Raw genomic sequence first — 13,480 nt, 5'->3', positions numbered from 1 at the left:
ACTCACCTCATATCGTCAGAATCGGGAACAACTTGATCATCTCTGTACCATGTATAGTCAAATATTTCACTACATTTCACTTCAACTTCCAAATCAATGGGAAATCCTTCACTTGCACGAATATCTTTTGCCTCATCGGGAGTTAGGGGTTTCACAATCACCGGGGAAAGCACGGGGTTTTCGGTAAAGGTCACACATTTGGATGTTGCCATAATGCAGTCTTCAGTCTGAGCCACACACGTGTAAATGCCTTCATCGTTTGTATTCACATTATCCACAATGAGTGTGGAACAATTATTCTCATTGAGGATTTTTATTCTTTCCGTTTCCTCAACTTCTTCACCATTGTGGTAGAATTTGCGTGCTGGTGTCGATGTTCCACGGCGGAATTCACAGGCAAGCGCCAAACGACCACCAATTGCTGTACTGTTGCCCATTAGGCGACGCGACCACGCACCACCACGTCTTGGGGAGGCACTTGCTGTCCTCAGGGGACGTGATGATCGCGATCGGCAGCAGATCACATCGAGACGAGCTGTTGCCTCGATTCGTCCAAAATCATTCTCCAGCGTTATCCTGTAGAGCCCAGCATCCTCTTGGGTGACCTGCTCGATCTCCAGGACACGCAAATCATCGACTTCTTTTATGCAAATTCTTGCTGTGGGCGTTACAATTGTCCCATTCATATCCCACGTAGCCCAGGGGGTGGGATGACCTGCAATTGCGCACTGGAAACGTACATTTTCACCCTCCTCTGCAACACGATTCTGGGGCAATGCGTAGAATTTGGGTGCAGCAAATTTGAGATTCTTCGACGACGTTATGTCTATGCAGGGACTTCTGTAGGACATGTGATACGGCGAAGAGGTCCTAATGGGGGTTGTCCTTGGAGTGGATCTTGGGGTAGATTGTGCCGATAGCAAAATACCCGGTGGACGATTTAATTGCTTACTCAGCAAATGCTCTTTCTCCTCGGGAACTGAAAAAAGGAAGTTTTAAATTCATTAAAATCTTTTCAAATTTTTTAACGAATTTTATGACAAAAAATATTCTAACCATCGACAATGAGAACTGCCGAAGAATAAGTCTTTCCGATGGTGTTGGAAGCTATACAAGTGTAGGATCCTTCATCTTCTGGGAAAACCTTAGCAAGGGACAGTGTAGCCTTCTCCCCGTCGTACTTGCTGGAAAAGTCATTTCCCATTTGTATGAGACGTCCATCTTTCTCCCAGAAAATATTCGGTTCAGGCTTGCCAATAACTCGGCATTCTAGCGTCACGGCGTCCCCATCGCAACATCTCAAGTCCTTGAGATGGCTCAAGAATGATGGCAATGTCTCCACATTGCTACAAAGACCACAAAATCAACCATTTTACCCAAAATAATAATTTTTCTTTTAATTTATTTTATTACCTGTGCTTAATTGATCCTTTATCCATATTTTTCAGCTTGTCTAAGTCTGCAAAATTTGCAACAAACATTACTTAAAATAACCTCAAGTATTTCGCGACATGAAGAAAGAAATAAAATATTTACTCCCAAGCTGTTTATTCGCGGTGAAATTAAACAAAGAGACAGGAAGAGAGAGAGAGATCTCAACTTACCTTTGGCATAAATCTGCAGGGAAATTATTGCTTTGGCCTCTCCATGGCAATTTGTAGCAATTGCTGAATACGTTCCCGTGTAGTCCAATTTAGCTCTTGGTATTTCTAAGCGGTACTCTGGACCATCTCCCACACGATGGAAATGTGGAGCATCTTTGTAATACTCCGGCTATAATGTCAAATAAAATTAACCATTGTTGTAGCATAAAAGACGGTCATTGTGATGAAAATTCACGGAATAGGGAAATGCGGGGCTAATTGGTACAATTCTCGTGAAATTATTTATTTTATTCAATTTTCAAATATTGCTGAAAGAGCTCAATTCTGTTATAATTTGATGTAACCACGGGGGAAAAATTTATTTGAGTTTTGTAACATTTCACCCCATGTTGGGGCAAAATGTTACACTACGGAAAAAAACTTCTTTTGGTAAAAAAATTCAAACTTTTGCAATAAAAATCATAAATCTGAAGGATGAAAAATAGGAAAATAAAGAGAAAAGGAAAACATTTTATTTAAATTGTAATAATAACAGCATAAGTTGTCTGGAAATCTCAACTTTATGACTTAATGGCGTGTACGTTAGTTTTATGGGTGCAACTAAATATTTTAATTTTCTTGCTCTCTTCCATTTCTGAGAGATCATAAAAGCATCAACTTTTTCCTCAAAGATGCAACGAGAAAATATAAATTTGCGATTTCTCAGCGCATTAATCCGGTAGAGGAGATACATTAAATATATTTCCCCCACCCCTTCACCCCAAGACTTTTTTCTTAATACCTCCATTTTCTTCATGATTGTCACAACTTGGTGCAATTCATTTGGAAAGCTCTATTGGTGGAAAGATAAAGTGGCAATTTGATACCAAAAAAGATTTTCTTGTATATTATAATTAAATCAAACCACAACCAAATACAGTATTCAATAAACATTGAATTTGCTTCAGTGCATGAAATATGAAAATGATGTGGTGAATTTTTTTTATTAAACTACTCAAGCATAGAGAGAGAAGAAATCGCATCTGATGGCGTCTCTTTGTATACATTGAATTAATTTTAATGGATGCTTTGGAGAAAAAAAAAGGTCAAGAAAATGCATTGAGGGTTTAACTTGAAATCGCTTTCGCGATCATGACAAATGGGAATCAATTTGCTTCACGCAGTGCATTTAACTCTTGCAGAGCAATAACAATAATTTCCTCGCTGGCTGAGGCCTCTGCAACACTCCAATTGATCACTTTGACCCCAATTGGGATGGGGTAAATTGATTTGGTAAATATTATTTAATTAAAGTCTGTGCCAATTGTGGATGCCATCCACATTGTTTCTGTCCTATTAAGGGAAACATCTCCCTCAAAGAGACAAAGAGATTAAAATCTATCGCCAGTGTGTGTGTCGGTTAAATGTCATGTGTCCAGGCGCAAGAAAAAAACAGTCTCAATCTAATTCTTAGCGCGAGATACTTTAAGTAAGATAAATCGTCTAGTACTCAGAAGAAAACCTGTTGGTACATAGAGGTGGGAGCCGTAGAAAACAAGAGGCGTTGGGGTAGAAAAATTTTTTTTTACACAAATTGAATACAAAAATTCCAAGTTAATGCATAAATGGAATCAAAAAGAAAACTCATGATTTGTTGAGAAAGGAGTTTAGTCACAGTTATATGGAAAAAATCCTCATTCGAGGAACAACCAGGATACGGTTAATGTTGTAGAGGATTAAAAATGATTAAGAAATCATCAAAGACACTTTTCTTTTTCTACTGAGATCAGCTGATAAAAATCAGTAAAGACTTGCTTAAAAATGCAAACAATGACGTCACAATTATAATTTTTAACCCGTTTTGGACGATGACGCAATTTTTTGATTTTTAAATAAAATCTTTGTCTGCTCTTTCCAGTTAATTGGAAAAAACGGAAAGTATCTTTCGCGAGATTGATCTTCTTCAAAATTCTCGAGTCCCGATTTTTCTTCGGGTTAGTTTATCCGTATATCAGTAACTAATCTTCTTTGGTTTGAAAATCTTTTTTTTCCTAAAAATAATCACTTTTATTCATTTTGTGTCTGATACTTTGTGGTTCTATTTGAAACTAATACGTTAAAAATGAAAGAGTTGGAAAATTATGCTGAAAATCTATTTTTTTCATTACGATAGCATAAAATGACCCAGAACAATGTAGAAGAGCAGAAAAAATCTTACTATTAGTAAATCATAATTAAAACATTTAGATCAATCTCTTAAATATACAAAAGATCATAATTTGCTTTAGAAAGATATTTAAACTAACTCTGGTTTCCCCTATTTGTAAATACACAGAGAATCAGGAATAATTGTCTTACTCGAGAAATAATCGTAAAAATTGAAAGAATAATAAAAAATGGGAAAAACTGGGGAAAAACTGGGGAAAAACTGGGGTAAGATGAACTACAAAGAAAAGAGTTTTAGAGTGGACACAGAAGCTGTGCTATTCTTTTCTTCGAAGGAATCACAGCTAAAAGAATTTAGAAAGAAAAATCATTGAGATTTTTTTTTTTAAAAATCATCCATTTCGGCTCACACCTCCACAAGCCACCACTTTATTTAGTCAGTCAAAGCGATTTGCAATGTGTGTAGAGTAAGTAAATCGTGATATGATATAATAAGACACACTCAATCTTCAACTTTCGCGGTTTGATGTTTGTCTGAGATATTCTCCCCCCTGGGTTGAGCGACACAACTTGCTCTATGAGCAACATTGACGAAAAAAGTAGTATCTCGCATGAATCACACGTCCTTTACCGTATATGAACTTTTAGTGTAAATCAGTATTTTTCACATCAGAGCGCCGAGACGAAAGTCTCCAGTAGTGTGATGATAATACAAAAAAGCTCCACTTGGGAAAAATAAATAAATTTTCTTTGAGACTTTTCTGGGGATTCTCTTCTGTAGAATTATTAATCCTTTTTTTTAGTTGCTTTTGCTGTAGTATTGAATGAGAAGAAATCTCAGTGTTGCACGAATTTGCACTTGTGGCGCCAAAGTTTGATTGATTTAGGAGCTGCGTGATTTATGCAAATTGCGGTGCATGAGGTTCACAAGAGGCGCGCACGGATTAATCCACCATTTATTAAAGCTCTCCCACAAATCACTCCGCATTGAACAAATTATCACACTCCATACTACTAAATACCAGCCAATTATTCCACAATAAATTACACTTTTCAGCATAAAATATATCACTACGCTATGTATAGTACCTCGAGGCTCTCTACCACTGATATTCCTGCATTTAAATTCCTTCGGCAAAATTTTCTCTACAACGTTGCGAATTTGGCGGGCAAATGCAAAAGAAAAAAATCCTTAAAGTCAATAAATTTGCTGAATCATTCACGGAGAACTCACATTTCACTCAACTTGCATTCCTGGGATGCTCAATGGTTTGTTTTGAATGTCAATGTTTCCAACATTAAGAAAAAAAATGTTAAAAAAAAAGAAAGAAATCACGAGCAGTTTACAAATCGACCCACGCTTTTCCACGACTCGAGCACAACTGGACCTGAAGCGCCACATGAGTTTCATTGATCCCTCTCTTTGGCCCACTCCACACTACATATCGCGTTTATTTCTGCATTCTCCCAAGCAATAAAACTTGTGGTAAATAATGTAATGCCTTTTGGGATTTTTACGATGACCATTGTTAATTTTAATTTTAATAAATTAAGCGAAATAAATATTTTTATTTGAATTTTTCTTTGAAGTAATTTGTGGGTGGATTGTTTCAACAAAAATCGACCATATCTCCGGTTCTGATTTTCCGATTTTGATAAAATCTAACTCAAATGAAAGCTCTTGCAAAGCTCTACAATTACCAAAAACTTCCGAAGTTTGAAAAATAACTGAAAGAGTTGTTAAAATCAAAACTAAATTTTGAAATGAAAATTCCGAGAGCCAAACAATAAATTTTCAAATGAAAAATTGCAAGAAAAACTCGCTCATTGATCAATAGCAATAGCTGCCATTAGGTTTAATAAACTTAATTTTCCCCGCAGAAGATGTATCGGTCTTAAATTTTTCAGCATGTCGCCAATCTACAACATCGTGAGCACATTTCAGTTTGTTGCGTGCCACAATCCAATTGTTTTTTTTCTCCAGATGGCACAATAGCTGCGCCTTCCTGTCGTGCTTTTTTTCTGGCAGCAACATCGCGTAAATCCAGCAGCTTTTAACCTCTGCCCGACATCCCTAGAGACACAATTCTCACGAATTGCGAATCCCCGCGCGCGGGAGATTGTGATCACCCCCGCATCCCGCACCTAGCAGTGCTTCTTCGTGCGACACACCAGCAGGTAAAATATTGTCATTAGACCGTGTTGGTTGGTTGGAAAGAATTGCTTCCAATTATGGTTGTATCGTGCATAGCGTGTATATGATAGAATTTGCATATCCCGCATAGATGCGAAGCAATGAATTTTGCGCGGGATACCAAAAGCAAAAAAAAAGACTGATCACTCTGCAAGAGTTTGAATTTAGCAGTAAAGCGGCAATTATTCAATATGTGTCGCTACTCTTTGGGCCTATAAATTCTCTCTGTTCAAAGTAGCAAACATGTTGTGTACAATCTCGCGATTTCTTTTCATGTTTAGCTTATTGTTTTCCATTGAAATTACATTGAGTTGTGATTTTGTTTATTAATTTTTTTAATGATTGTCCTTAATTTGATCTAATTCGCGAAAATTCTTTTGGAGAAGGCATTGGGTTAATCGTTTTGCAGACAATGTAATAAAGTAAGAGTCGTAAGTTCGAATCTCGGTTGAATAACATTTTTTGACTTCTTTTGAAATTAGTTCTGTTAGCAAGACATTATAAAATAATTTTTTTTTAAATTAATTTATGTCTCTTTTACGGTTTAATAATTTATTTTACGGAGTGAATAAAAATCTTTAGAACTTATTTTATTAATTCTTATCGATTTGATAAAGTTTAAAAAATCAAATCGTTTTGAAAGAGAGTTTACTTGTTAATTAAATTGTTAAATTGTTAATACCAGTTTTTTTTTTCTAAAATTGCCATTTTTTTCAATTATTTAATAAAGAAATTATTAGGTTATAAAAATTAAACAATACAGTTGAAATAATTAAACAAAAACCTTAAGAACTCATTCTTTAAAAGATAAAATTTAATTTTAATTTAAATGAATTTAAAATTAAAATTGTTACCTCCTGTTTATAAATGAAAATTGAATAAAAAATTACACAAAAAAAGATTTATAATCTTCTTAAAAAGCTTTAGTTGAAAATTGATTAAAATGAATTTTTAAAATCCCTCCTTAAGCAACAGTAAAAAAAAGCAAAATAAAGAGAAATTTCTTGCAAAATCAACAAAAAAGACTCTGTGAGACTAATTAAACTCCATTACAATTTGGCATTACTGTCATGATCGATAAAATCACCTTATGCTACTTTAAGTCACATTTTAGAAACGTTTAAGGTAGTTAAGTGATTTATATCGTAGAGCAACATTACCTGTCCCTATTTGAGGGTGTATTTTACTCTCCATTCATGCATTATTTAAGTCACTCATGCGATGTATTTTACTTTTTAGAAATTTTATTTTTGTGCGCAAGAAGATATTGCTCCACGACAAGGAGATTAATGTTGGGTGAGTCGTGAGTGAAAGAATTCATGGCATTACACACAATTTTTATGCTTCAACTGCAATGGACGTTGTTGCAGTGAAAGAAGCTCTCCCAGCAGCTGTTGCAGTTTGTTCGTTAAAGTCGTGCTAGACAGTCTTTTTTTTAAATATTAATTTTCATAATTTTTCTTTAAAAGAATCATTAATTTTTTTTTAAGAGTTTTTATTTTAATTCTTTTACTAAAGTATTTCTCAATTATTTTGTGAAAAAATTGACACAGCATAAGGAAAATTTTACCTTCTTTAGCTGAACAAACTGTGTGTTTTGTGCAAGAGAGATAATTTCATGAGGGAATGGAGGAACATTGAAGAATTTCACCTTTAACAAGACATCCAGATTGTTTTGAATTTTTCAACACATGTGTTTTTCATTCAGAGATCATTGAGTTATGTTGCGAGACTGGATGAAATTGCGTGGTGAGCATCTCAGGTGATGTGTGTTGAGAGTTAAATTATTATTTATATATCATTAATTTGAAAGTCGCAACAGAGATGAATTTAAAATAAGATGAATCGTTCATGCGCCAAAAACTCACGAGAATAGATCATTAGAGTATACTAACATAAAGGTAGGTAATATTTCTTATGCGCGAAGGGTAAGTAATGTACACAAAAGCAAAGAAATAATGGTAATGACCTTTTCCACCAATCATCGTGTGATGTGTGCGCAAAAAAAAGAGAAGCGCCTCAAGACATCCAATTGTGTCATAAAGGAGCAACATAAAGAGCATTAAGAGTTCATTTACTCAGCAATATTGTGCACAAAGTTGAAATTATAAAAACATAAAAATTACTCCTCAAGTTCACTCCAAATTCAGCTGTGTGCGGGTTTAAATTGTTTAACCGCGAGAGATAAAAACTTAATCACAGCGGTAATTCCATTCAATTTGCTTCTCTTAAAAATTAATCAAAAAACCCTGTAATGAACATAAAGTAAATACCACACAATTTTGCTACCATTTAAGGTAAAGAAGGTTCCAATAAACCGCAATTCGACTTTTTATTTATTTTTTTTCTCTTCATTTTTGGGTGAGAGCATAAAAGAAAATATGTAATATTGGACTGTAGCGCACCAAAAGCAAAAATAATGTGCATGACCCCGAGAAGAGGTAGAAAACTAATTTAATATTTCCCACTATGGGAATGGCATGTTGGGAACAAAAAAGAATTGTTTTTCTCATTCTTTTCGGTAAAAATGTACTCACCTTAAGGAAATCTCTTAACCAGACAACATCAGGCTTTGGATCGCCAATTACTTCGCAATGAATGATCACAGTATCGCCTTCGTAGGCTTCGCTTGAGCGTGGTTTTGTAATGAACATTGGCTCCTTGGAGTATCTACGAGGGAGGAGATCACATGAGATTATTACCTAAAATTCTAAATCTGTTAACTTGACAAATCGTATTTTTTAAAACTTACGGATAATCTCCTTCAGAAAGTCGTGGAATTGTACTTTTGTCCTCATGATCACCCGTTGATGCCTCAATGGATACCCGACAGCAGCTTTCAGTCTGACCAACTGCATTTGATGCAATGCATGTATAAATACCCCCATCGGTGATTTTAGCTTCAGCAATTACAAGTTCAACGAAGCCATTGTGATCGAGAGTGGTGAGAATTCGTCGACTAGGACGCAATTTGGCACCATCTCGCAGCCATGTTACACCCACCGAAGGGTACGCCTCAACTTGGCCGGATAGTCGAATTTCCGATCCCTCCCGGAAGACGTAGAGAGGATCTAGGCCACAGTAGAAGTCTGGAGCAATGTAGGCTCTAATCCCCTTGTCCACTACGAGATTGCAATGGCAGGAAACGGATCCTAATGTATTTTTCGCCGTGACAGTATACCTGCCACCATCATCCAAGGTTGTTCTTGTGATCTCCAGGGTGTAGAAGTTGCCATCATTCCACATTGTGAAGCGATCTAATTAAAAGGAGCAAGGACATTATATCATTTTACAATTGATTTTGATCATTTAGAACTTGGAGTTCAGAACCTAGAAAATTTAAATCGATCTTGTATATTTTATATCTTTATTCTTTGTAAGCTTTGAACGTTTTAGGGAAACTTTTAAATGCTAAAGAGCAAAACTAGAATAAATTCAGGACGAGCTGTGTGAACCAGTGTTGAACAGTCTTAAAAAACTTGAATTCTAAAGCCTGTTAAAAAGTGTCTTGAGTTTTAGAAAGATCTGGATCCTTATTCTAGGGATCAGGGATAGAGTATAACCGAACGAAAAATTCTAAACAATTTAGAATTTATTAATTGGGAATTGTTTTCCTGGTTCAAGAAAATCGGCCTGGACGGCCTGGACTGTTACAAGTAAGGCAAGCCAAAGACCAAGAGCAAATAAATTGGCTTGACTTTCCAACGTTAAAACGGTTAAACTAATATATATGATTCGAAAAAAAATTTAAGTGCTTGAAAGTAAAACTAGAATGAATTTAGGACGAACTAATTAAACCAGAGTTGAACTGTCTTCAAAAAAACAAAAACTTGACTTCTAAACTCTGATCCTAAAGTCTATAGACCTCTAGAGCGATCTAGATCTTTGTTCTGGGATCCGGGAAAGAGTATTACCAAACGAAAAATCCTAAACAATTTAGGACATTTCTACTAGGAATAGTTTTCCTGGTTCAATAACATAGGTCTGTACGATCTGGACTGTTACAAGTAAGGCAAGCTAAAGACTGTTTTTGTATGTATATAATTCGTATAAATCGAATAAGCATTTAAGATTAACATTGTGTTTGAGGCTCCTAATGAACTAGGTCTTATTCAATCCTGTCCTGTCTGCCATTTAGAAAACCATCTGATTCGACTAGGTTCTATCCTTATTAATACCATCTTTAATTCTGAACGGTTTTAGCTTTAAAAATTAGGACTAATTTTTTTCCTTAGTCCTATAGAGATTAAACTTTTTAAAACTTAAAAAAAAGAATTGAAGTCTTATTGAAAAATAATGCAAAAGACCTACCATTTTGTTCGACTTCCTTTCCATCGAGGAACCATGCAACTTCTGGCGGAGGTAAGCCTACACATTGGCAGGTAAGTCTAACGGGATAGGTTACTTGGACACGACGATCTCGCAATCTCATTGTAAACTGTGGTTGCATTTCACCTACAAGACTCTGAAAAGCCAAAAAAAAAAACACCCACAAATGACAAATCTTATTCACCCGTAGAGTAAGTAAAATATATCTACCGGATCAGATTCAATATTTCTCTTGAGTTCATTGTCGGCTTCGAAGATTTTGGGATCGGAAACAACAAGAAGACGCGCGAAAGTTGATACACGACCTGCCCTATTAGTTGCTTCGCATGTATAACGTCCTGAGTCGGAATCAACAACATTTGCAATGGAAAGTTTGCACACAGATCCGAGCATTCTGCAGGATATCCTGTCTCCTGAATCCAACTCAATGCCATCTCTGTACCACAGAACTTCCGGCTTTGGGTAGCCTTTGACAATGCACTCGAGGGTAATGTCTCGCATGCAGAGAGCTTTCAGCTGACCCGGGAGGATTTTCGTAAATTCTGGCATTTGCGTGGGAACGCCCACGAGAACGGGATGAGAAGTTTGTACGGAAGGACCCCATCCGTAGCGATTCCGTGGCGTTACACGGAAATGGTATTCACAGCGCTGTTGAAGATTGAATGCATCGAAACTGTTGATGGGTGTCACACCGAGTTCCATCCAGCGTGCACCACCATCCTTCCCAACCAACCACGCTTCAACTTTGTACGCAATCACAGGTGCAGCATCACTCGGTGGGGGCTTCAGCCACGACAGGCTCACATGATTCTTCCCATTATCCACAACAAGGGGTTCCGCGGGAATGGCTTCAGGTGGATCTGAATGAAACACAAGAAAAGCTACATCCAAAAAAATCCTTCCCACAGCATCCCTCAAGAAAAAAAGAAAGCAAATAAAAAAGCAACACAAGTTTGAGTATTTATTGAAGCATTAAAAAGGCAGAAAAAAGAGTGTTGAAGCGCAAGATAGAGAGATGCACAAGATCCAAGGTAAGAAAGCAAGAGTAGTAAGATGTTTTTTTTTACTTCTTTTTATTACAATTAAACTTTTTTGACCTTCTTAGCTAATTTCCACATCATTTGCAACGTATTACAATATAGTGAGAGCAATCGAGATAGAAGTGAAATTGATTATTTAGATATTTAATATATTTTCGCGAACATTCCGTTTCATCATGAAAACCTACAAGAAGAAGAAATTGATACGCTGAGAAAAATTTCTTAAAAAAGAGATTTATGTAAATACACTCAGACGTACAATTTAAAAAAAAAAAAACAACGTACAAATATTTGGATAGTACCGCCGATGAGGTATATTTTGACGCCACAGGAAATTCACAAGACAATATTTGTCACATAGCAACACATATTTATGCTCGTATTGATGAACAAATTTAATTTTAAGTAGGTAAATAGCTTGAAATGAAATTCAAATTGAAGAAGATTGCTACTGAAATTGAAATTCTTTCCATGAGAAGTGATTTTCCATTGAAAGGAGCCCATGCGCTTGATATGGACGAAGTACCTAATTGAAGGAAACGCAGAAAACAATTTTAACCCACCCAGTCTTGTAGGGAATCAAAAAAGGATAAAGAATTGCCAAAAATATTCACCATTTTCCACTGGGGTCACAATGAAAAAAGGCAATAAAGTTTTGCAAAAATTCAAAAAAATTGGCCGCCATTCGCCATTTTGTTCATTTCAATGCATGAAGCATATGTTTCAATGCTTCGTCATGAGCTTGTCGATGGGAGTTTGACATTTCATTCATTTTTTTTTGGGAAAAAAATAAAAAAAATTGCGTATTTTTTAGTTTAATTATCGTGGTAAATGTGTTTTACGTGTTGATCAAGAGTGATTTTTATATCTGAATACCTGAAGGATGAATTCCCGCACAGCTTGTGACCGTTTCAGCGAGCACATCTCTCGTTACAAAACAAAGCAATCCAAAAACAATGGTCGTGGATTGTCTTGAAGATGACTTTTTCACGAATCGAGAGATCCTCTGCGCTGGAATCCTTTGCGTTTCACACCACCACGACGGGCAAGACGATGGATTGCTGGTTTTGTGATTCCCTGGATGTTGTCACGCAAAACCTTACGATGTTTCTTGGCACCACCTTTCCCAAGACCTTTTCCACGACCAATGATGTGCTCGCTGAGACGGTCACAAGCTGTGCGGGAATTCATCCTTCAGGTATTCAGATATAAAAATCACTCTCGATCAACACGTAAAACACATTTACCACGATAATTAAACTAAAAAATACGCAATTTTTTTTATTTTCTCCCAAAAAAAAAAATGAAATGTCAAACTGTCATCGACAAGCTCATGACGAAGCATTGAAACATATGATTCATGCATTGAAATGAACAAAATGGCGAATGGCGGCCAATTTTTTTGAATTTTTACAAAACTTTATTGCCTTTTTTTGTTGTGACCCCAGTGGAAAATTGTGAATATTTTTGGCGATTCTTTATCCTTTTTTGATTCCCTACAAGACTGGGTGGGTTAAAATTGTTTTCTGCGTTTCCTTCAATTAGGTACTTCGCCCTTGGGAGCTGCATGGGCTCCTTTAGCAATTCTTATAATTTTCTTAACCATTAGAATCCCAAGAGGGGTCTCATGGGGACCCGAAGAAATTATTAAAATCTGTGCTTCTAGAAAGCTCCCAAAAAGAAATTTTGAAATTTTGAAAATGTAAACAGATTTAAATTTTAAAAATTTCTAATTGTTCCGAACTGTTAATCTATTAGAATTGTTTTTTTTTTTATTTTTTTTAACTTGTAAAAGGATTTTTAAACTAATTTAAAAAATTAGAAGGTAATATTTTAAAATATTAAAAACACAACACTAAAAATAAAAGAAGTGACAGATTGAAAGGCAAGTACCACTGACCATTTGAATAAGGTACTCCTGATTTTTTTGGGATTTTCTCACACGATTTTGTGTTTGAGCCATTGAGGCAATTATTTCTAGGCTTACTAGGTCCACGGAAACAACACAAGTTGTGGGCGAAACTATCCGTGGGCTGAAAAGGCCGTATAAAAAGCTTTAAAATCCTTTCAACCTGTCGGTATGACTTCTGTGAAGGAATTGACGACCTGGAATACAGCCAGAGGAAAACGACGAGGAGATAGCCCACCTGCTACTCCAAGAAACAAGC

The 13,480-nt window shown here is 36.0% G+C and overlaps 1 protein-coding gene across 8 annotated transcripts in view; it reads right to left on the bottom strand.

The window, feature by feature from the left end:
• The window catches only part of LOC129793736 (titin-like), a 63,441-nt gene that overhangs the window by 8,651 nt on the left and 41,310 nt on the right, over positions 1–13,480 (bottom strand). For all 8 annotated transcript variants that reach the window (XM_055833981.1, XM_055833984.1, XM_055833983.1 and 5 more), the window contains 8 exons: positions 10,483–11,132; positions 10,255–10,408; positions 8,696–9,200; positions 8,481–8,613; positions 1,605–1,773; positions 1,414–1,459; positions 1,057–1,346; positions 7–979 (listed from right to left, as the gene is read on the bottom strand). In XM_055833981.1, the coding sequence (XP_055689956.1) occupies positions 7–979; positions 1,057–1,346; positions 1,414–1,459; positions 1,605–1,773; positions 8,481–8,613; positions 8,696–9,200; positions 10,255–10,408; positions 10,483–11,132 (2,920 nt within the window). The remainder of the gene's footprint in view (positions 1–6; positions 980–1,056; positions 1,347–1,413; positions 1,460–1,604; positions 1,774–8,480; positions 8,614–8,695; positions 9,201–10,254; positions 10,409–10,482; positions 11,133–13,480) is intronic.

Source organism: Lutzomyia longipalpis, chromosome 3 (genome assembly GCF_024334085.1).
Source record: "Lutzomyia longipalpis isolate SR_M1_2022 chromosome 3, ASM2433408v1".
In the NCBI taxonomy this organism is placed as follows: domain Eukaryota; kingdom Metazoa; phylum Arthropoda; class Insecta; order Diptera; family Psychodidae; genus Lutzomyia; species Lutzomyia longipalpis.
Note: the sequence above shows the minus strand (reverse complement) of the source record. Positions and strands in the feature narration are given on the sequence as shown.